This window comes from Phyllostomus hastatus, unplaced genomic scaffold (assembly GCF_019186645.2).
Source record: "Phyllostomus hastatus isolate PE091 unplaced genomic scaffold, TTU_PhHast_1.1 phas_scaffold_39, whole genome shotgun sequence".
NCBI classification, from domain to species: Eukaryota; Metazoa; Chordata; class Mammalia; order Chiroptera; family Phyllostomidae; genus Phyllostomus; species Phyllostomus hastatus.
This window is the reverse complement of record NW_025334028.1, coordinates 31422550-31444117: the sequence shown is the minus strand read 5'-3', so window position 1 is coordinate 31444117 and position 21568 is coordinate 31422550. Positions and strand designations below refer to the sequence as shown.

The 21568-nt window shown below is 38.6% G+C and overlaps 1 protein-coding gene across 1 annotated transcript in view; it reads right to left on the bottom strand.

The window, feature by feature from the left end:
• Positions 1-19149, bottom strand: part of LOC123806888 (glutamyl aminopeptidase) — an 87353-nt gene extending 68204 nt beyond the window's left edge. Inside the window, exons 1-2 of the mRNA XM_045820336.1 lie at positions 18297-19149; positions 1643-1784 (exon numbers count right to left, since the gene is read on the bottom strand). Of these exons, the coding sequence (XP_045676292.1) occupies positions 1643-1784; positions 18297-18904 (750 nt within the window). The 5' untranslated portion in view covers positions 18905-19149. The remainder of the gene's footprint in view (positions 1-1642; positions 1785-18296) is intronic.
• Between the last annotated feature and the right edge of the window lie 2419 nt (positions 19150-21568).

Genomic DNA, 21568 nt, shown 5'->3' with positions numbered 1-21568 from the left:
AGAAGATGAGGCTGGTGCTCAAAGCCCTGCCCACAGGAAGAACTAAGTAGGTATTTTCTGATTTGAGTATGTGTAGGGCACTAGCTGTACCAGGTACAGTAGGATGTTGGGCTCTCTTTCCATCTCTGCTTGTCCGTATCGAAGACCCAAGGTATGGTCACTACTAAACTCACTGCCCTGGTCATGGAGAAAGAGAAGGTTTCCATTGCTTGGTCCAACTGCTGACCCCTTCTGTCTGCTCTCTGTCCACGCCAGCTTTGCCTTCCTCACTGCCGATCACCAGTCCTCAGACTCCACCTATGAATACTTGCCCACTCCTGCTACCCACTGTGTAAACATTTCCACGTGCCCTATAGTCACACATTAAGTCACACAACAGTGAGAAGCTTTAAAAAGGAATTAAGCAAGGGAAGCTGAACTAGAATTGATGCATGGTTGACAAGGTGAGCATGTGTACACATGTGCTAGTATGGGAGTGTTGAAACCCCAGCGGAGTAAGATGCTCTGCAACAAAAACTTACTGGTATTAGTTCTGATCTAATTACACAGAATAGTCTCTTTTTTTTCCAGGACTTCCAGAAATATACTCTGCAAAAGCCAAAGGTAATATGGGGAAGTCTTGGGCAGAAGTTAGTAAAGTTCATGTTCTTTCTCCTCCCAGCCTCACTGTCCCCATTCCACCGTCTAATGGCATTTTCCTCGGATCCAGTCTTCTGGATCAGTGTCTCACACTTTAAGTTTATTCTTTCCTCTTTCTTCTCCAGACAAAACTCAATTGCTCAGGTACCTGACACCAGAAAAAAACAAGTTGGTAAACTGATTCACACAGAAGCTTTTTTTTTTTTGAGGAATATTTATAATAAAAAGGGATGGATTTCAGTGATGATATTTCGGATAGTCAGACAGAAAGATGGGAAATACAATTTTGGCAGGGTGCCTTTCTGATACGAGTTAGGTGAGAATTATGTCTAAGGACAAACACTGCCCTTTTACATGTCAAATGTTTAAGGTATAATGCACCTCAACTTTAAGGTAATGTCACTTTAGTTAACTATATTACCCATTATGGGGACGAGGAGCAGTAACTGTGGAAAAAATCTTATGTTAATAACTGTACACACAGAACAAACTGTAACCTATTTTTTTAACATTTAATGAGTATGTCTAATTCATGAGAAAATCTATGCATATATTGTTTCCTAAAATTGGCTTCTATACTCCAATATTTAAGTGATGATATTTTGCAGTATCTCTATTTTAAAAACTGGATTTATATTTAAATACAAATCCAGAGAATAGTGACAAGGCCCTTGAGTATTTTTCAGTCAGTAATTTCTTTACTTTGCCACTAAGTTGTCATTTTTTTCAGCAAAGTAGAGCCCCGCTGGTGTCTGTCTACTGTATTCTCTCTCACTTAAAAACCCACAGTGGCTTTTTGACTGGACTGTGATCTCTTGGGTTAAAGACTTTTGGGATTCAAAGAAAAGAGATTCCCAAAATGTGTTTTGAAACCTCTAAATAAGCTACTAGAGCACTTTTAATTTTTAGAAATCAGTAAGATTCTTTCACAGCAAATCAAGTAGTTTACCCAATATCTTAAACAGACTACCTTTGTGAACAAAAACTTTTTTAAAATACTCACCTCCACTGGCATATTTGAAAGTGCCTTATAGTCTTTGGTGTGGATGATAGATATTGTATACGTTGCCTTTTTGTTGGGCTCGTCAAAACACGGGAAGGACTTCCTGGCATCCGTGGGTTCATGATCGGTGGCTGCTATGCTCCTTAGAAAGAAACACACACAAAAAAACCATAATGCTTGTGATCTCTTCTAATAGCCCCCGTGCTGCTATTCCCACAGAAATAATCAACAGTGTCATTACAACCATTACATTTCTTAAAATGAGTTTCCATTCAGAAACTATCAAAGAGTTATTGAGACTTTTCTGAAATTTTTAAGGTAACAAATAAATGAAAGTCCAGAGACAACTTCAGATATTTTCTATGAATTTTTAGCTATTTTGGCATCATAATTAAAAATATGGTGACTGTAGAAGAGCAAAAATGAACCCAGTTATGAGCTGTCACTCCCTTCACCACAAAGCTGTCGAACAAAAAGTAAATAAACCCAAAGCCACCTCAGGGATTGTCTTGGACAGCCCTCAAGAGAGTGAGCAGCTGTGTTCTCTCATGGAGGAGGGAAGCATATTTCAGAGTCACTGCTCCTGTCTCTAAGGGCACTTTCTTTCTTATTTGTTTTACACCAGAGGAAATACTCAGCTTCATTTCCAAGCAAAGTCTGGGCTCTGAGTCACCTTCCAGGTAAAGCAAACTTTGGCCAGGTTTAAAGCTTGTTTTTGAGGACACCATTTCTTTATGGTTCTAACTTGCATATACTTATGTAAGCAAAAATGTTAATGTTTCCATCATTTCAAAGTAGAAATGTTTTTTTCTGAGAAATTCCTCAAAAAAACCAATGAATATATACTTTTATGTATAGTCATATCACAGTAAGTAAGTATTATTACTGTATTATTCATTAGAAGAATAAGCCAAGTAAAAAATATAAAAGAAAGGAAAAGTAAGAAAAATGTTGACTTATATTCACTAATATTTTGTGCAAAGAAAATATTTTGTCCTTCAAAATCCTCAGGAACTAAGGAAGGTATATCATAAAGGTTACCAAGCTAAATTATTAGATCATTCATCCATTCAACAAATATTTATTGAATCCCTTACTTCCATTCTCTCTCTCACACAGATACACACATTTGCTAGGCATTATCCTGGGTGCTGAAGGAATAGCAATGACAAATAAACAGACATATAAATAGATAAGTGACTAGTATTTAAATAAGAGCATGATGGGAACTCTATACAAAATAAAACAGGGAGAGTGACAGAGAATGACTCAGGAGCACTGGTAAGCAACATTAAGTAGAGTAGTCAGGGACAGTCTCTTATAGTAGCTGATGGTTTGCTGAGATCTAAATGATGAGAAAAATCCAGACAGGTGAAGATTCAGGAAAATGTGTTCTAATAGAGGGGACAGCAAGTGCACAGCCTCTAAGGTGGAAATGACCTTAATGTGGCTGAGGACCTGAAAGGTGTCCCATGTGGCTGAAGTATAGTGAACAAGAGGGACTGGGCAAAAGAGATGCTCGAGAGGTCAGCAGAGGCTGTTGTAAGAGGCTGGATTTCATTTTTATTCAATGGTGTATTATATACATTAATTTACTTAAAAAGTAGTATGTCATAAGTCAACAACCATCTATATGAAATTAAAATATTTCTGAATTTATTTTAAAAATTTCTGTAGATATAAAAATTACTTGTTAAAAACTAAGCCAAGAAAACTAATCTGTGTAAAAAACACAACCAGAAAAATGTGTCTGGAGAGACTGTGGACTAAGAGAGAGAATTTTGCAGGATGCCTGAAAAACAATCTTTATCTTCATAGGAGTGTAGGCAACAAAGGTGTGTGCATTTGTCAATATTCACTGAATTGTGCCCAACAGATTTATGCATTTAATGTATATAAATGTTTCTTAAAAATAGCAAGATGGAGGCATTAGGTAAACATGGCTTACCTCCTCACACAACCATAGCAAAACTTACAACTAAACTACAAAACTACTATCACCCAGAATTGTCAGAAAATTGAGCTCTGTGGAAATCTGACAACCATGGAATTAAAGAAGCCACATTCATACAGACAGATAGGAGGGTAAGAGATACAGAGATGTGGAGATGAGGAATGAGTGACCTCCCTCCCACATGTGGTAGATACAAATTGAGAAGGATACTCAAGAGTGAGGGATCCCAGCCCCACACCAGACCACCCAACCCAGGGTTCCAGTGCCAGGAAGATAAGTCCCCATAACTTCTAGCTGTAAAAAACAGTGGGGCTTGGGGCAGTAGAATAAACTGCGGGATTTGCAGACATCTCCTCATAAAGGGTCTGCAACAGACTTAGGACTTACTCACACTCACTCCCTCTGAGCTCCAGCACCAGGGCAGCACCTGGAAGACACTAGTGGCATAGAGGGAGAAACTGAAGTGATTGGCATTAGGGCGAGTACTGGAGGACAGATTCCACTTGGATAAAACCCCAGAGGCCAGGCAGCAGCCATTGTCTCCTTTCTGAGCCTTCTCCCACACAGAGCCAAAGATCAGTGACACCATATTGGAGACTCCATCAACTTGGTTCACACAAGTTGCCCCAACCTGGCAATTACCTAAGGCTCCACCCTATCCAACTTACTTCTGTGCTTTTCTACAATACGTCACACTACTAAGAAAGGGAGTCAAATCAGCTCTACTTAATACATAGAAACAAATGCGGGGAGGCTGCCAAAATGAGGAGACAAAGAAATATGGCCCAAATGAAAGAACAGAATAAAACTCCAGAAAAAGAACTAAACAAAAAGGAGATAAGCAATCTGTCAGATGCAGAGCTCAAAACACTTGTAATTAGGATGCCCAAGGACTCATTAGATACTTTAAGAACCTAAAAAAGACCCAGGCAGAAATGAAGTTTACACTAAGTGAAATAAGGAGTTTTACAGGGAATCAACAGTGGAGTGGATAAAGCTGAAAATCAAATCAATGCTTTGGAACATAGGGAAGAAAAAAACATTCAATCACAACAGCAAAAAGAAAAAAGAATTAAAAAAATAAGAATAGACTCTGAGTTTCTGGGACGACTTCAAATGTACCAACATTCACATCATTGGGTACCAGAAGAAGAAGAGAAAGAACAAGAAATTGAAAACTTCCTTGAAAAAATAATGAAAGAAAACTTCCTTAATTTGGTGAAGGAAATAAACATACAAGTCAAGGAGCACAGAGAGTCCCAAACAAGATGGACACAAAGAAGAACACACCAAGATACATCATAATTAAAATGCTAAAGGTTAAAGATAAAGAATCTTAAAAGCAGCAAGAGGAAAGCAGAGAGTTACCTACAAAGGAGTTCCTATAAGACTGTCAGGTGATTTCTCAAAAGAAACATCCTAGGCTAGAAGGACCAGGCAAGAAGTATTCAAAGTGATAAGAGACAAAGACCTACAATCAAGAGTACTCTATGCAGCAAAGCTATCATTTAGAATTGAAGGGCAGAGAAAGTGTTTCCCAGACAAAGTACAGCTAAAGGATTTCATCATCACCAAGCCATTATTATGTGAAATGTTAAAGGGTCATATTTAAGAAAAAGAAGATGATCAAAACTATGAATTTTAAAATGGCAATATATTCACAATGACCAACAGCTGAATCTAAAAAACTGAGCAAACAAGCAGAACACAAACAGAATCATAGATATGGAGATCATTTGGAGGATTATCATTTGGAAGGGAGAATGGGGACAATGGGTGAAAAGGTGCAGGGATTAAGAAGTACAAATAGGCAGTTAAAGAATAGATGAGGGATGTGAAGAACAGTACAGGAAAAGGAATAGCCAAAAAATTTACATGCATGACCCCTGGGCTTGAACTAAGGGGGAGGAGTGCTGGGAGCTAATGGGGGTTGCCAGGTGGAGGGGGGCAAAGAGGGAAAAATTGGAACAACTCTAATAGCATAACCAATAAAATACATTTCTTAAAAATAGAATTTTATGACAGCATTTACTTCACAAGGCAGGTGGGAAGAGTACACAAGACAATGCTGATTCAGGGCTGACATAGTGGCTGCTTCACAGCTGATGCTCAGTAAGTAAAGACAGTGCAAGAAATTAGTGCTTGTGGAAAATTTCAAAATAAAAGGCTGTAAAAAGTGGATTGGGATAAAGTGGTGTGAACAGCCTAGAGCAGTGCTTCTCATAATTCAATATAAACAAGAATCACCGGGGATCTTGTTGAAACGCTGGTTCTGGGTCAGTGGGTCTAGCCTGGGACCTGGGATGCCATCTTTCCAACAGAATGCCACTCAAATAGCAAAGGAGAATGAAATCAACTTGGCAGACTGCAAAACAAAAGTCACAGTTCTCTTTTGTTTAAAAAAAACAACCACTAATTTCTTAAGATATGAACTAAGAACATGGAAAAGCCAGGAGGGCCATCTTGTGGAGAAAACTGCCACCAGTGTTGGGGGGCCTTTGACTCCTCTTGAGTGACCTGGAGTGACCTGTGTCCAGCCAGGGACCATCAGGCTGGACCACTCACAGATCCTACCTCCAACCCATGGGCTTTATAGATGGAGAGGAAGAGGAAGAGTTGGATCTTAGGGCCACAGCTCGCTGTGTGTAATCCCCTCACTGCTGCTGTGTTTCAGAATGGGCGTCCTGAGCTGCTCCCACCAGCTGTGAGTTGGCTGTGACAGCTCCTCATTCCCCACCAATTTTTGGCATTATTCAGCTTTCTAATTTCTGGCAGTCTAATTGGTGTAAGTGATACCTCATTATCATTTTAAGTTGTATTTTTCTGATCACAAATAAGTCTGACCATATTTTTATAAAAAATAAAGAATAAATTTTACCTGAAAATAACTATGCATGAATATTGAGCTCTAGTAAGCAGTTTTGTGTTGTTGCAGTGGCACAGTTTAGCAATTTAGAAAAAGCCCTCTCTGAGCAAATGTAAAAAAAAAAAAATAATAATGGAAAGCAGCTTTCTCCCTGTTGGGGAAAATAATTTATAAATTTGTAAGGAGGGAAGTTTAAAGTTTAGAACATAGCCTTGATATTAAATTGTAAATGCTGGTTTGCTATAAACTGAATGATTTTCAAGTAGATATTGATAAAAGGATATAAAAATACATTTCCTAGCTTTGTCCACTGAAGAGAATTGGATGCAGTGACAGGCATGTACCAATGAACACAACTAGTTCCCAGATGGTCATTTTGGAATATCATCCTCTACTGGAAGGAACCAGGATTCCTTAGAGAAATGGCTGATTCCAGTGTGGGGTCAGGAAAAGTCCAAGATGATCCTGGAACATGTTGGTGTGCCAAAAACTGAGGAGGTTCTCAAAGAATCATGGGAACAAGTAAAAAGGACACAGGAGTCCACTAGCGGTGACTACCACTAGCCAAGTCTGAGGGAATAGGAACATCAAAATAAACAATGGGATTATAATCCTTTGAATAAAATGAGAATCCTTACTCTCATAAAACAAATGAACAAATAAATAAGAGGGTAATTACTGGTAGGCAATCTATTTGGTAGGCAAACTATTGGTAGGTAATACCAAATAGATTGCCTACCAATAATTTTAGGAGCAACAATGAATTTAGAAATGATGGGCAGTGGATGCCCAAACAGGGACAGGGACACAGCATTACTTCTGTGAAATTCTTGACAAAATGCTGAAGTTGCATTTTTAAATCATGAGGAAAGTCTGAAAAACTAAAATTCAGGGACATTCTCAAAATAAGTGGCCTGAACTCTTCAAAAATATCAAGGTTGTGAAAGACAAGTCTAGGGGACAGTTCTAGTTCAAGGGAATCTAACAGGCACTATACTATATTCTTTGTGATAATGAATCTAGACTGTCTTAAGGACTGTGGGGAAAAAATAGCTCAAAAAGACATTTGTGGTTAACTGATGAAAATTGATTATGACTGTGGATTAAATGATTGTGTTATAACAATGTTAAATTTCCTGATTTTGATAATTGCACTGTGGTTGTTAGAGAATGTTGTGTGTTAAGAAATATATACTGAATGTTAAGAGGTAAAGGGAAACAGTGTTTTGATACACTTAGAGAGAGAGAGAGAGAGAGAGAGATGGAGAGAGAGAGAGAGAAAGAGAGAGAGAGAGAGAAACGATAAAGGGGAAGAGAGAGAGGAAATTGGTGAATCTGGGTAAAGTGTTTTAGGAGCTTCTTGTACCATTCATGACACTTTTCTGTAAATTTGAAATTATTTCAAAATAAAAAAATACTCAAAGTCTCAGTCAAGAATGTATTCCTCAATAAAATAATTACTGATGAGTTTTTCTGAGGATAACAATTTAACTAGTGAATTGAAGTTTCTAACACTGTGCAGATTGCTGTGAATTGCAAATACATCAGACTATAAAGAAATCTGTACACTGTCCTCAAGTACTAAGGTTTTCTAGTAAGCTGCACCAAGCTCCAATCCCATGTTCGTCAGCTGCCTTTTTATTCTGAGTTCTTCTGCTTCTGATTTCTTCCACAGGTAGAAGAAAAGGAAAAACCACTGCAAGAATGTTGCAGCTTAGTCATGCCTCAGAAATTTGAGAATATAAGTGTGTGGGCGTGGAGGGAGAGAAGGGTGAGGAGGGAGTGGAATTCCAGGTTCCTAAGCAATAGTGGTAGGGTAGGTTTTCAGTACTCTTTTCCAGTCTCTGGTCTATGTCCCTGCACCCAAGAGATAGAAGAGTTTTCTATCCTTTCTCCATTTCTCTTTAAAAGAGCTTATGCCTGAAAGCTCAAAGACACTTTGGAAATGCCACACAGTATCAGAGATGTCTCTGTGCGGTGTGTTTGTGGTCCTGTAACTGAATGTTAATCACTGTGAACTCACTCCATTACCGTGATCTGGGCATACACTGGGGTAGGTAAAGTGACATCTGTTAACAAGGAGGGTTACAAAATGTGCACTGTGTTTTCTAAATTGCAGAGCCAATACGATTTTATGGGGAAAGTCTTCTTCTAAGAGTAAAACTTCCTAGATTCTGATTCTACTTCAGTCCCTTAAGTGTGATTCTGCACAAAGTAAAAATCTGTGATTCTTAATGCCCTCATCTATAACAGCTGGTTACCAAAGGCACAGAGGCACAGAGGCACATCTGGCCTCTTCACAGGGCTAGGGGCACAGAGAAGGGTTAGGTCACATGTAGTAACACATCTGAAACTCTCTTGAAATTTACATAATGGGATTAGGATACACCTTATTCTATTAAATTCTAGAAGGCTAACTATACTTTTTTTTTTCATGCACACACACCATATGCAACTTTAATCAACCAAATGAAAAAGTCCCAAATGCACGAGTAAAAAAAATCCAAACTGTTCACACAGGTTTAAATTATACAGCTACTTTTGTGTACGACTGTATGAATTCAAAACAGCTATGCTAAATGTATATACAAAACTTGTTTTTCCAGAGGTCTGTACATAAGGATCTATACATTTATTTCCTCAGAACCCTTAGATGCTACCTCTTGGTGAGGACACCACCACTTCATTCATACATCTTACAAGAAAAGAAAGACTATTTCCAGGACTGACAACACTGTGACTCCTATGTTCAGACCATGCAGGCTATACTCTACTGGTTAAGATCCTTCCATCCTGCAGACCACACTGGATGCCGAGGCACCTCTAAACAGCTTTGGACAGAGTGCTCCAAAATAAAAGCCTATAAACCACCCCAAGATGAGAAAGCAGAGTCCTCACCAGGGTGCCACATAGGTCAAGGCTTGGCTAAGCCTGCCTAACTACACTTTCTGATGTAGCACCTTCCACAACCAACAGACTTCAAAATGTATTCATTTGACACTAATAATATGTACTGAAACAAAATCAGTTTTTTAAAGTTTGTGTGTAAATACTACAGGCAATATGATTTTTCTAAATGATAACTTGTTTTCTCACAAACTCCAATTTAAATATGCTAAATTCCATCCAAAGTTACTAAAGTTTTGTAAAGATATGCAAATTTGAAAACAAGGTGTATGAGATAGCAGTATGAAACAATTATGGACCATGACTTCTTGGTGGGAGGCTTTACTCAGTGATTAAACTTTTTTCTTTTTAAAATCAGCTGAGTTGTGTTACCAATTAATGGAAAAGGCCTGGCTAATAGCACAATACATTCGGGAGTGACTGCTGGGCATGTCCTGAGTAATTATAGTGCCAGGGGAACTGCTGAGGTAAACCACTTTTCCATGAGGGCCTCTCTGTGCTACAATAATAAGTCACTTTTGAGGCTCAGTACATTAAAAATATAATTCTATGCAGCTTATTAATTGGTAAAAGGAAAGAACAGCCCTCTGACTTCTCTGACTCCGCCACATCAAGGAGACTTTAGAGAATAGAGAAAGAAAAGGTGATGATTCGAGTCACAGGCCAGTTCACTCTGCATCAACTGAAAAAACAAACCAAACTACTTGACTATCTCATAAATTACTTGGCATACTATTTCCAGTGAAGACTCTCAGGCTATAGTCAGCAATTTAATGACTTAATCCAGCAAAATAAATAGCAAGGTCTGAGTGAAACCTTGAACAAAGGCTTCTGATGCAAGCGAGGCAGCCACAGTTGCTAGGTGCCCGTGCAGAGGAAAGCAAGGGCCCCAGACTTACACAGGGAAGCTGACCAGTGCAAGACAACCCATGTAGCTTATACAGATTCCATCAGACTTTTGGGGGTTTGAATTAACCCATTAATTAATTAACCTTTTTTTCCAATTGTTTTTTTTTAAGAAGACGACATTCAAGGTTAAGTAAAATCATTTTGTTCCCTTTCTTCTAAAATAATGGAAATAACTAAGCCTCCTGTGGCAAGTAAACAAGACCCCCCAAAAAAGATTCTTTATTGATAATGGGTATACTAATAGCTCAATGTATCAATCTAAGAATATAATGAGCAAACTGACATACGACTAAAATTTCAAGATCAACACAGCAAATGAGTCTGCATGTCCATGCATGTGAGAATATATCACACACATACATATCACTAAGACTGTCACACTGATTTTTTTATATTTCCATTTAACTCCTAAATCTTCATCACAAGGCTTAACCTTATGCTTCATACTTATTTATCCAAATGCTTACTAGACATCTCTCCCTAGATGTCTTACAGGCATTCAGCATGTCTGACACTGAACTTGGGGGCCTTCGCTTCTAATCTGGTTCTTCTCTTGCATTTCCAACTAGTGTGCAGTCTGTTCCTCAGATCAGGATCTGGGGTGTCCTAGACCCATAACTTTAACTTAACCCTCTGCATAGTCAACCAGTTTGCAAATTCTGACTCTCTTTCCTTCAAACTGTCTTCTCCATTGTGTCCTCTTCTGTCTGTCTTGAAACCACTGTCCTACCTGATCTTCATCTTCTCTTTCCTGTGTCATTGCAATGTCTCCCACATACCCAAGTATAAACTTGGCTCTTTCCTTCACCATCCAGTTACTTCATCCTTTATAATGCCTGTCATTTAGCTATCCTTCCTTTTCTTTCTTATAGGTTTTCTAGGGTTATCTCTAGCTAACCTTTTCATACAAACCTCTCATGCAAACTAGTTTTACCTCCCCACTCTGCTTCTCTGACTCAGTGCCTTTCCTTTTTGCCTGCTTTTACCTTCTCATTTGCTTACCAAAATCCCACCATAATATCAAAATTCAGTGTCAAGCCTACCAATGTTACAAAGAACACTCCAGAAAACTCAAACTGGAAACCATCTGTCCCCCTTTTATGTTTTTGTGATTTCTGTCAATTCCAATATTCTCAGACCTTAACATATGAAGACTGTCTTCTTAAATCAAAAAAAGATTTACCAAACTCTGCTTTTCTTCAATAAGAAGGGCAGAAAAGAAACCAAGGAAGTTTTTCACCCTGACTGAGTTGGGAGGTAGAGATATTATCAGTAGAACTTGGAGTCCTTCATGGGAAAGGGGCTATAGCACTGTGGCTTATCCCAGCTTGTGCCAGAGGACATTAGGAGTGCAAAGGCCTGTAGGAAATTGTTTCTCTATATCCATTCAATAATGTTTGAGTGTTCACTGTGTGCCAGGCAATGAACAAGAGAGACTCAGCGTACTCTCAGAGACCCACAGAAGTGTCCACACTCACATAAGTTTGGAAAATGGCAACTATGACAGTCTCTGGAAATTCATAATGGACACTGTCATATAAAAGTCTCTGAAAAGTCCCACCATTAAAAAACCATACTGTATTTAATATTATTGCCCAAACTAATTTGGCAACAGAATCCCTACCCTCCTTTTGTTTTGGCAAAATCTATTAATGACCCATGCAGTTAGAGCTCTGTGGAACATACTTTGAGAAATGCTGTGTAAAAGCAATTCAAATACTGAGAAAGAAATGCTGAACCTGGGAGAGGAAAAAATATCATTAAATATTTTGGAGATTTGAGTAAAGGGGACTCTGCCTGGGACAAGAAAAACTGAAAAGAGTGAGGTTTGGGTGATGTGGGCAGGAAAACATTTCAAAGCTTCGTTCCAATCCTTTTAAGTGGTTTTCCTCAGACCGTAAGGAACAGACCAGAGAGTAGAAGTGACTTTTAAGTTTTCCAGACTTTGTCCTCCTAAGCCTCACTACAAGTCTGTCCCCAGCAACATGATGTAGAGACTGGTACTAGGGAACTTTAAGCTGGCTCCCCCTTCTTCTACAACTCTTTCACAATGTTGAGGGAAAGAAGCTCAGATAGTTGTCTCCCTTCTGTGAAGTTCAAGTCCAGATTACATTTTCAGAAATCAAGTAATTTTGGTTACTTCTGAGTACAGTCATGTTTAGTTTGCATTATGGTTGCACCAAATAATATCCCAATCTTGCTAATACTCAATCTCGGAGTTAAATTTCACATAAAGGCAGACAAGTCAGAGAATATAATTTTGGTCACATACTGAAAATCTATTACTGCAATGGAATTTTCAGTGTATGAACATCCAATATTACAAAGCTCACTATATAATGTGAAAGAATGGTGCTGCTCCAGTGAATCCACTCCTATGGTCCTTATGTGGACATTGTGAATGGGAACCCTGAGAGGCTTGCATTGTCCAAAGGATTAAAAAAATGCATTTTCTTATATGTTTGAAATACAGTATTTCATAACAACCCAAACTGAAAGTATTCCATGTTGCTTAAATGAAGTTATTGAGTATGAGCCAGAACTATTTATTCCAAAGCATGTGTGCAGAGCAGAACTGGCAGCATCCTGTGTAATGTGAGAACCTCGAAAGCTACCAATGAAAACAGACAAGCAGGGGAAGACCAGTCTTCCCTGAGGACCTAACTGAGCACAGGCCTTCTCTGCCAATCTTACTGACGCATAGTACTTTTTGACTAATGATTAAGATAGCTGAGTTTCAGAATGCCAGCTCTCACATATATATTTTATGGTAAAATTAACTGGTACAGTAAAATAACCCAAAGAATCAGAGTGAACAATATATTTTTTTGTATATAGTGCTTTTTAAAATTTGTGAAGTATGTAACAGAAATTTATTAATGGAACATTATTTCATAGTTTTTGTTTTTCCTGTAGTGTACAGAATTTTTATAATGTGTTTTGATGACTTTACTTGGATGAAATTTCTGTTGTTTTCACAACCTAAGAAACTGTTTTAAAACCTTAGAAATAATCATTCAAAAGTTCTGATTCATTTTCAATTTACACTAATGAATTTTTTTAATCTCTCAAAGATGGATATTCTTTAGAATAGTATGCCTTTTCCTTCAATGAAGTGCAAACATTTTAAAAAAGCATTTTAGTGTTAGTGCAGCCCAGAGAGATAGGTACTTTCATTCATTGTTGGAGGAAATGTAACTAGGGACATACCTTTGGGAAGTCAGTTTGAAGACAGACACACACACACTTACACACATGTGCATGCACAGATTATATATATATGTATATGTGTATAAAATACATGTGTACACGCATTCACACATAATGTAGTTTGCACCATTTTCCTAAAGAAATATTAGGAATGTTACACAGTTTATTATAGAGATGTTCATTAAATATGAACATTAGGTGTTTATAGGTAAAAGAGCAGAAGCAACTTAAATGCCCAGGTTTAAAGGAAAAGTTAAATAAATCACATTAGATTCATACAATGAACTATCACGTATCCATTAAATTATTTATGGAAGAATACCAAATGACATGTTAAAGTGTTGATATATCCTAAAAGCATGTTACACAACACTATGTACAGCATAATAATGTCATGCTTATCTGTGTCCAGAAAAAATACTAGAAACATATCTGCCTAAATATTAACAAAGACTATACTTGAGTGATGGACCTGTAAGTGGATTTTTATTTTTTCTTACAATGTTCTCTGGCTTCCAAGTTTTCTGTGGTGAATGTGTATTATTTATGAAATAAATAAAATAAATGTTACAAGTTTCTGGGTATATTCATACCTTTTATATCCTAACATAAGGTAATAAATACATAGATACACTTAAAGATGTATTTACAACTGGATTCTTTTCTAACTTGTTCATAATAATAAATAGTGGAAGCACTCAAAAGTCCAACAGGGAATTGGTTTTAAAAAATAAAATTGCATTCATGCAATGGAATATTGTGCAATTTTTAAAACCAGACTCTTGAAAGTATTTAAGAATGGATGGGAAATGCTTATAATATGTTAAGTTAAAAAGGTATATAGATAAGACTTCTGATCAAGATGGAGGCATAGGCAGACATGGCTTGCCTCTTTGCACAATCATATCAAAATTACAACTAAAATGTACAGCAACCATCACTCAGAACCATCAGAAATCAGTTGAATGGAAGTCTGACAACTATGGAATTAACAAAACCACACCCATCCAGACTGGTAGGAGGAGCACAGATATGAAGCCAGCTGGTCCCTGACCCATGTGTGGTGGATTAAAAATTCAGGAGGGATGATATCTCAGGAGCGAGGATTCCCAGCCCCACACCAGGTACTCCAGCCCAGGATTCCAGGGCCAGGAAGATAAATTCCCACAACTTCTGACTGCAGAACCAGTGGGAATTGCATCAGTGGAAGAAACTGCTGGAGCTCCAAGCAGTTCCTCTCAAAGAACCCACACATGGACTCACCTACTCAGACGCACTCCCTCAGAGCTCTAGCACCTGGGTAGCAGCTTGAAAGGCACCAGTGACATATAGGGAGAAGCTGAAGTGTCTGGCATCAAGGCAGGCAGACATCATTGTCCCTTTTTTAAACCTTCCCCCAGCAGTGCTGGCAATCTGGTGCTAAAACTGAGACTCCATCAACGTGGCTAACACTGTTTGACCTGCTTTGGAAATTCCCAGAGACTCTGCTCCACCCAACTTACAGGCCCACCCAAGCAGCTTTTCCATATAAATGGCTGTTCTTGGCTCATGCTTCACAACTTCCTAAATCCTCTCAATAAGAAACAGCTGGCCTCAGTGAGCCCCAGGTCCTGCACCAGTAGGAGCCAGCCTAGATTCACAATTTGGCTTCACCTGGGAATCTCCAAGCTCAGCAAAAGTAGCAGCCATCTCAGATTGCTTTACAACTCAGGCAGGGTGACCCCAGGCAAAACAAAAGCTGAGGCTGACCTTGGCCTGCACCACCTGGGAAACCCCAGGGCCAATGCACACAGTGGACAGCTACAGACCATGTCTGAATACCATCACTCTACCCCTGTATAGCTGACCCTCCATGGAGGGTGCAGGTTTGGGGTAAGTGGTCATAACCAGTCCATGCAGCTGACTGCCCTGGGTAATACCCTCTCATTGACCCGCCAACACCGATCAAGGCTCAACTACAAGAGACAGGTGTACTTAGCCCACACGAAGGTCACACCTAAAATAACCAGGCTGGGTGATGGGGGAGGCTGTGTCACTGGAAACTACAAGGCACCTGGTACACTAAGCCACACTACCAAGACAAGGAATCAAAGCAGCTCTACCTAATACATAGAAACTGCCAAATACATAGGAGGCTGCCAAAACGAGGAGACAAAGAAACATGGCCCAAATGAAAGAACAGATCAAAACTCCAGAAAAAGAGCTAAATGAAATGGAGGTAAACCATCTATCAGATGCAGAGTTCAAAACACTGGTTAAAAGTATGCTCAAGGATCTCAGTGGGGACCTCACCAGCATAAAAAAGATCCAGCCAGAAAGAAGGAGCACAGTAATTGAAATGAATAATTTACAGGGAAACTACAGTAGAGTGGATGAAGCCAATACTCAAATCAATGATTTGGAACATAAGGAAGCAAAAAACCAATCAGAACAATAAGAAAAAAGAATCCAAAAAACAAGGATAGCATAAGGAGCCTTTAAAACAACATCGAGCAGTTTAACACTTGCATTGTAGGGAAAGAAAAGAGAAAGAGCAAGAAATTGGAAATCTGTTTGAAAAAATAATGAAAGAAAACTTCCCTAATTTGGTGAAGAAAATAGACATGCAAGTTCTAGAAGCACAGAGAGTCCAAACAAGATGGATACAAAGAGGCCCACTCCAAGACACATCATAATTAAAATGCCAAAGGTTAAAGAGAGAATCTGCAAGAAAAAAGAAGTTAGTTACCTACAGGGGAGTTCCCATACAGTATCAGCTGATTTCTCAAAAGAAACTTTGCAAGCTAGAAGAGATTGGCAAGAAATATTCAAAGTCATGAAAAATAGGGACCTACAGCCAAGATTGCTCTACCCAGCAAAGCTATCATTTAGAACCAAAGGACAGATAAAGAGCTTCTCAGACAAGAAAAAACTAAAGGAGTTCATCATCACCAAACCATTATTATATTAAATGTTAAAGGGACTTATATAGGAAAAAGGAGATCAAAACTATGAACTATTAAATGGCAAAAAAATATGTATCTATCAATAGCTGAATCTAAAAAACAAGAAGAACAGAGACAGAGTCATGGATATGCAGAGTGTTTTGATGGTTGCCAGATGGAAGGGTACATGGGGGAATGGGTTGGGAGGTGAGGGGATTATAAAGTACAAAATAGGTAATTACAGAATAGCCATGGAAATGTAAAGTACAGTATAAGAAATGGAGTAGCCAAAGAACTTATACACGTGATCCACGAACATGAACTTCGGTGGGGGTATTACCTGAGGGAGTGAGCCCCCCCCCCACAACTGGCAACCATCTGGGTGGACATGGACAAATGGGGAAAAATCAGGACAACTGTAATAATATAATCAATAAAATATAATTAAACAAAGATTCTAGATTAGAGAAATAATATAATTACAGTTTTGATTGCCTAGAAAAATGCCAGAATTACATTAACATATTAACAGGGTTACCACTGGATGGTGAAAGTACTTATCGTTTCTTTTTATTTTCTTTTTTAATAGCTTTTTATGCTTTCAACATTTGTAATTTTTATGAACAGAAAAATGTAAACAATACTTTGTTTTGTTACTAGTGATATTAAGATACACCATCAAGCATCCTTCTTCAAATATTTTTTTCAAACTAGCATTTCTACTCAATGTATTAGTGTACCACAGTAAGATAGGGCTATTGAAATATTTATTTTAGTCCTTGAGTGTCTCTGACAAACAACAGAAAGAATTTTGATCAAAACGTTTGCTTTGCTCTGGAAGATGCTTAAAACAACATAAGAAAAAGGTGCTGAAGGATCTGTGAGCTGACCCCAGTGAGCTGGCCCCAGTTTCACTTTTGTGAACTGTGACACTAAGGTTTCTTAATCACTACCTGTTCAGAATCCAAGTAAGCAAAGGCTAAAGCAGTTTCAAGTTCAGTTACACCTCAGGTGTAGACTTCTTCCCTGATATAGGGCCACACCCACAGTGTGAAGGTTTATTAAGATCCTTGACTTTCTGCCTTCAATGCAGCTCTAATAATAACCTCTGATTGATTACCAAGACAAGTAACCATCAGGAAATGAACTTGTGTGTTCATGCACACACTTGAAAGACTGGGGAGGAAAAACATTTTTATGTCCTTAATTATATACCTTTTTATGTCCTTAATAGAATTTTCTGTTACATGCATATTGCATTACAGGCAATAACTGCAAAGATTTAACTGTTTTGCCACTGTTATGTGGACTCACTGAGGATTTATTGCTTATTTGTAAATGGTTCTGGCCATATGAAATAAAAGGGCACAGTCCTGCCTTCATTTCCAGATGGATATACAAAGACAATTCCATGAATATTACTTACTCTTTCAATGTCTTTTCTCCAATAAAACAGTCACAATTATAATTGGCATGTGCTGACTTTCACTTAAATTTAGTATAATAGCATTTTAAAGGTTGTTTAAAATCATTGCCATAGAGCCCAAGAATATCACCACTTAAATTTATCAAATACACATATTTTACAAATCTTAGTTTATACTAAATATTAAGGATAGAGTTCAGTACATTATGATTTTTCCTAATGGAATGAAAGATTTGCAATGATTTTTTTTTCGCTCTGTGCAGCTCACTTAGCACTCTCAAGTTTTATGACAGGCTCTGAAAATAGGACAGGGCAATAATTTTTGTTTCCCAGACACCAAGTTTAGATAAAGATGAGGCCAACAAAATAATTTAAAGGTGGAAAGTGAAAAAGAAAGAAAAAGAAATGGAAAGCAAATATGTGAGTTTAGGGTAAATAGAGCAAAAATTAATATTTACTTGATTTGTCCTTTCTCCACGTAGGTCGTTCTGTAAAACCCCACGAGCGAGCCATTCAGCCAGCCGGCGAAGTTCATGGTCAAGCGGTAGAAACCCTCGTTGTCGCTGGGTGTAAGCTCTTCCTGTGCTTCCACCACCACATACTCTTGCTTTTTGTACTCGAAGCACCGCTGGACTGCCACCTGCGTCCCTGAGGGCCGCCTCAGCACCGGGATCTGGGTGATCCTGGTGTCCCGGAGGTGCAGCCACAGGTGCCGGGTGGCCTTGGTGACATTGATTTCGATGGTCACATTGCCCGTGTAGGTGTCCTCCTCCATCACCGGCTTCACCTCCAGATCGTAGTGCACCGGGATGATGAAGTCTGGCAGCCTGAAATTCGTCCAGGCTCCGCTTTCATCGGCACTTGCAGGGCAGGCCCCCTGGTCCTGGGGAGGGCTCGCCGTGGGTGGACTGGGGGAAGGGGCATCTTCTGGGAGAGGACACGATCTGGTCAAGCCAACAGAAAGTCCTACTATCAGCCCTACACCCACCACCACTGCACAGATGATGGCCACATGTTTCGTTTTGATGCAGTATCTCTTCGAGTCTTCTCCCTCCGCAAAGTTCATTTTTGTTCCCAAAGTCAAATGTTACACACGAGAGGAGGTTAAATGTAGCTAAAGTCAGCAGACTTCCTTTTTAACTTGGAAGGAATGCCTTGGTTTGGCAGCCTGTTTTCGCTTTTCCCGCACCTCTTTCTGGCTTCTTTCGTCTCCTCTCCCTGCAAGTTCAGCCCAGCCACTGAAGGATGAATGCGGAAACGGGGGGGCGGGGTAGCAGAGTGGCTGGGCCCCAGGAAGAGGACTGAAGAGAGAATTCTCGCGGCTTCCTTATAAACAGAGCATCCTCACCCCACCCCTCTGTCATTGGAGGGAGTTAAATATAAAACAGGGCTTAGTTTATCAGCCGACATGAGGATGATCCTTGGCCAAAGCTCTGTCAGCAGCTTTCTGGAAAACATTTGGGCAAGAGGTGTGCCTGCAATAGAAAAACTCAACCTTTGTCACTGGGTCTCGCTTCTTCCTGCTGTGCGCACAATCTCTCTCCTAACCAAAGGGCTTCTTGATTGTCAGCTATTTTACCAGGTAGTTTGCTAAAGAAGCGAAGTGTTTTCTTTGTATTCTTTTTCACATTATGTAAATATTCAGATTCTGACCTTTGCCAAAGTCGTATCCTGGAACTAGATGCTCCCAGTGATACAGAAACTCAAGACCCACTTAAGTTTTCAGTAAGTATTTGTTGAACTGGTGGATTAGTAAACATAGCCAGGTAACCTTAAATGAGTACAGTGGATGCTGGATGAAAGAGAGGGGGAAACACAGAGAAATTAGCCAAAGCAGTACTGGACCTGAAAGCCAAAGAAGAAAAGAGAGATACAGAAGGGGAAAGGACTGAAGAATCAGAGCTATAAGGAAGGTAAATTTGTTTTGTAATCTTGTTAGGTTAGATAACTGAACTGGAGTAGATAAATTTATCTCTGGAATTTGCTTCCAAGCGAGATTTTCTTTAGACTTTGATGTGATAGATCACATTTGGAACAGATTCTAATGGGAAGGGAGGCAGACTAAGAGATTCATTACCTGTGCAAACCTGTCGCTTCTGAATGACAAAGTCATGGGGGGGGCACAGAATGCCGTCCTATTTATGAGTAGCTAAAATGTAGACACCTCAGCCCTTTCTGTATACATTGTATAGTAGCAATACAATAATAATTATAAAAAAATTTGAGAACTTTCTATATGCCAGGTACTAGGCTAAGTATTTCATAGAAGTTACTTAAATTTTCCCAGCAACTCACTAAGAAAGGTACTATTACGATGGCCATTTTAGAAATGGGACAACTGACATTTGAAAAAGTCAAATCATTTACTCAAGGTCATACAACTGGTAAATAACTGAATTAAGGTTTGATCCCAGATTGTCTGAGTGCAAAGTCCATATATCTAACTCACTGCCTCTGTTCTCTGAAGAGGAGAAATGTTTAAAGGTTAAGTAACTATGGAAAAACTTGGTCAATCCGTGAGTATTAACAGACATACAGAGCAGGCAGTGCTGGGTTAGAAAAAGTTGAAAAGTGTTTTCACTATATTCCATTCTTTCAGAGCCTCGGGATGGGGACACACATAGTGAATGTCCCAGATAGGAGGTACTATTGAGTAGTTGCTACATTTAGTAGCAACATTTGTTATTTTTTTCTATATCTATTGATATGATTATATGATTTGTATTCTTTGATAATGTAGTGTGTGACAAACATTGATTTACAGATATTGCACCAAATTTTCATCCCAGGAATAAACCCCACTTGACCAGGGCACAGAATCTTTTTAATGAATTGCTGAATTTGGATAATATGTTGTTGAGAAGTTCTCCATTTATGTTCATCAGGAATACTGGCCTATAATTTTTTCTTTCTTTCTTCTTTTTTTTTTGTAGTGTCTTTTTCTGGTTTTGGTATCTGGTAATGCTGGCCTCATAAAATGAGTTTGGTAGCCTTCCCTCTCCTTCATCTTTTTGGAATAGTTTGAGAAGTTTAGGTGTTAATTCTTCTTGGAATATTTGGTAAAACTTACCTATGAAGCCACAGGTCTACAGCTTTTGTTTGCTAGGTGTTTTTCTGTTTGCCAATTCAAGTCTATTAATAGTTATAAGCCTCTTCCAATTTTGTTTCTTCCTAATTCAGTCTTGGAAGATTCTATATTTCTAAGAATTTATCCATTTCTTCCAGGGTGTCTATTGGTTGGTGTATAATTGTTTGTAGTATTTCCTCATAATCCTTTGCATTTCTTTGGTGTCACTTGTTATATCTCCTCTTTCATTTTTTATTTTATTTATTTGGGCCCTCTCTTTTTTCTTTCATATTTAAGTATAAGATTAGATTGTTTACTTCAGGTTTTTCTTGATTCTTGAAGTATGCTGGTATTGCTATGAATTTTCCTCTTAGAACTGCTCTATCTGTATCCCACGAGTTTGGATATCTGTGTTTTAATTTTCATTTGTCTCAAGGTGTTCCTTTATTTGTTTCTTGATCTCATTGCTAACCCATTGTTTAGTAGCATGTTATTTAGCTTCCACATATTTGTGCTTTTTTTTAGTTTTCTTGTAATTGATTTCTAAATTTATATAATTGCAATCAGAAAAGATGCTTGATGTGATTTCAGTCTTCTTAAATTTACTGAGACTTGTTTTGTAGCCTAACATGTGGTCTACCCTGGAAAACATTCCATGTGCAC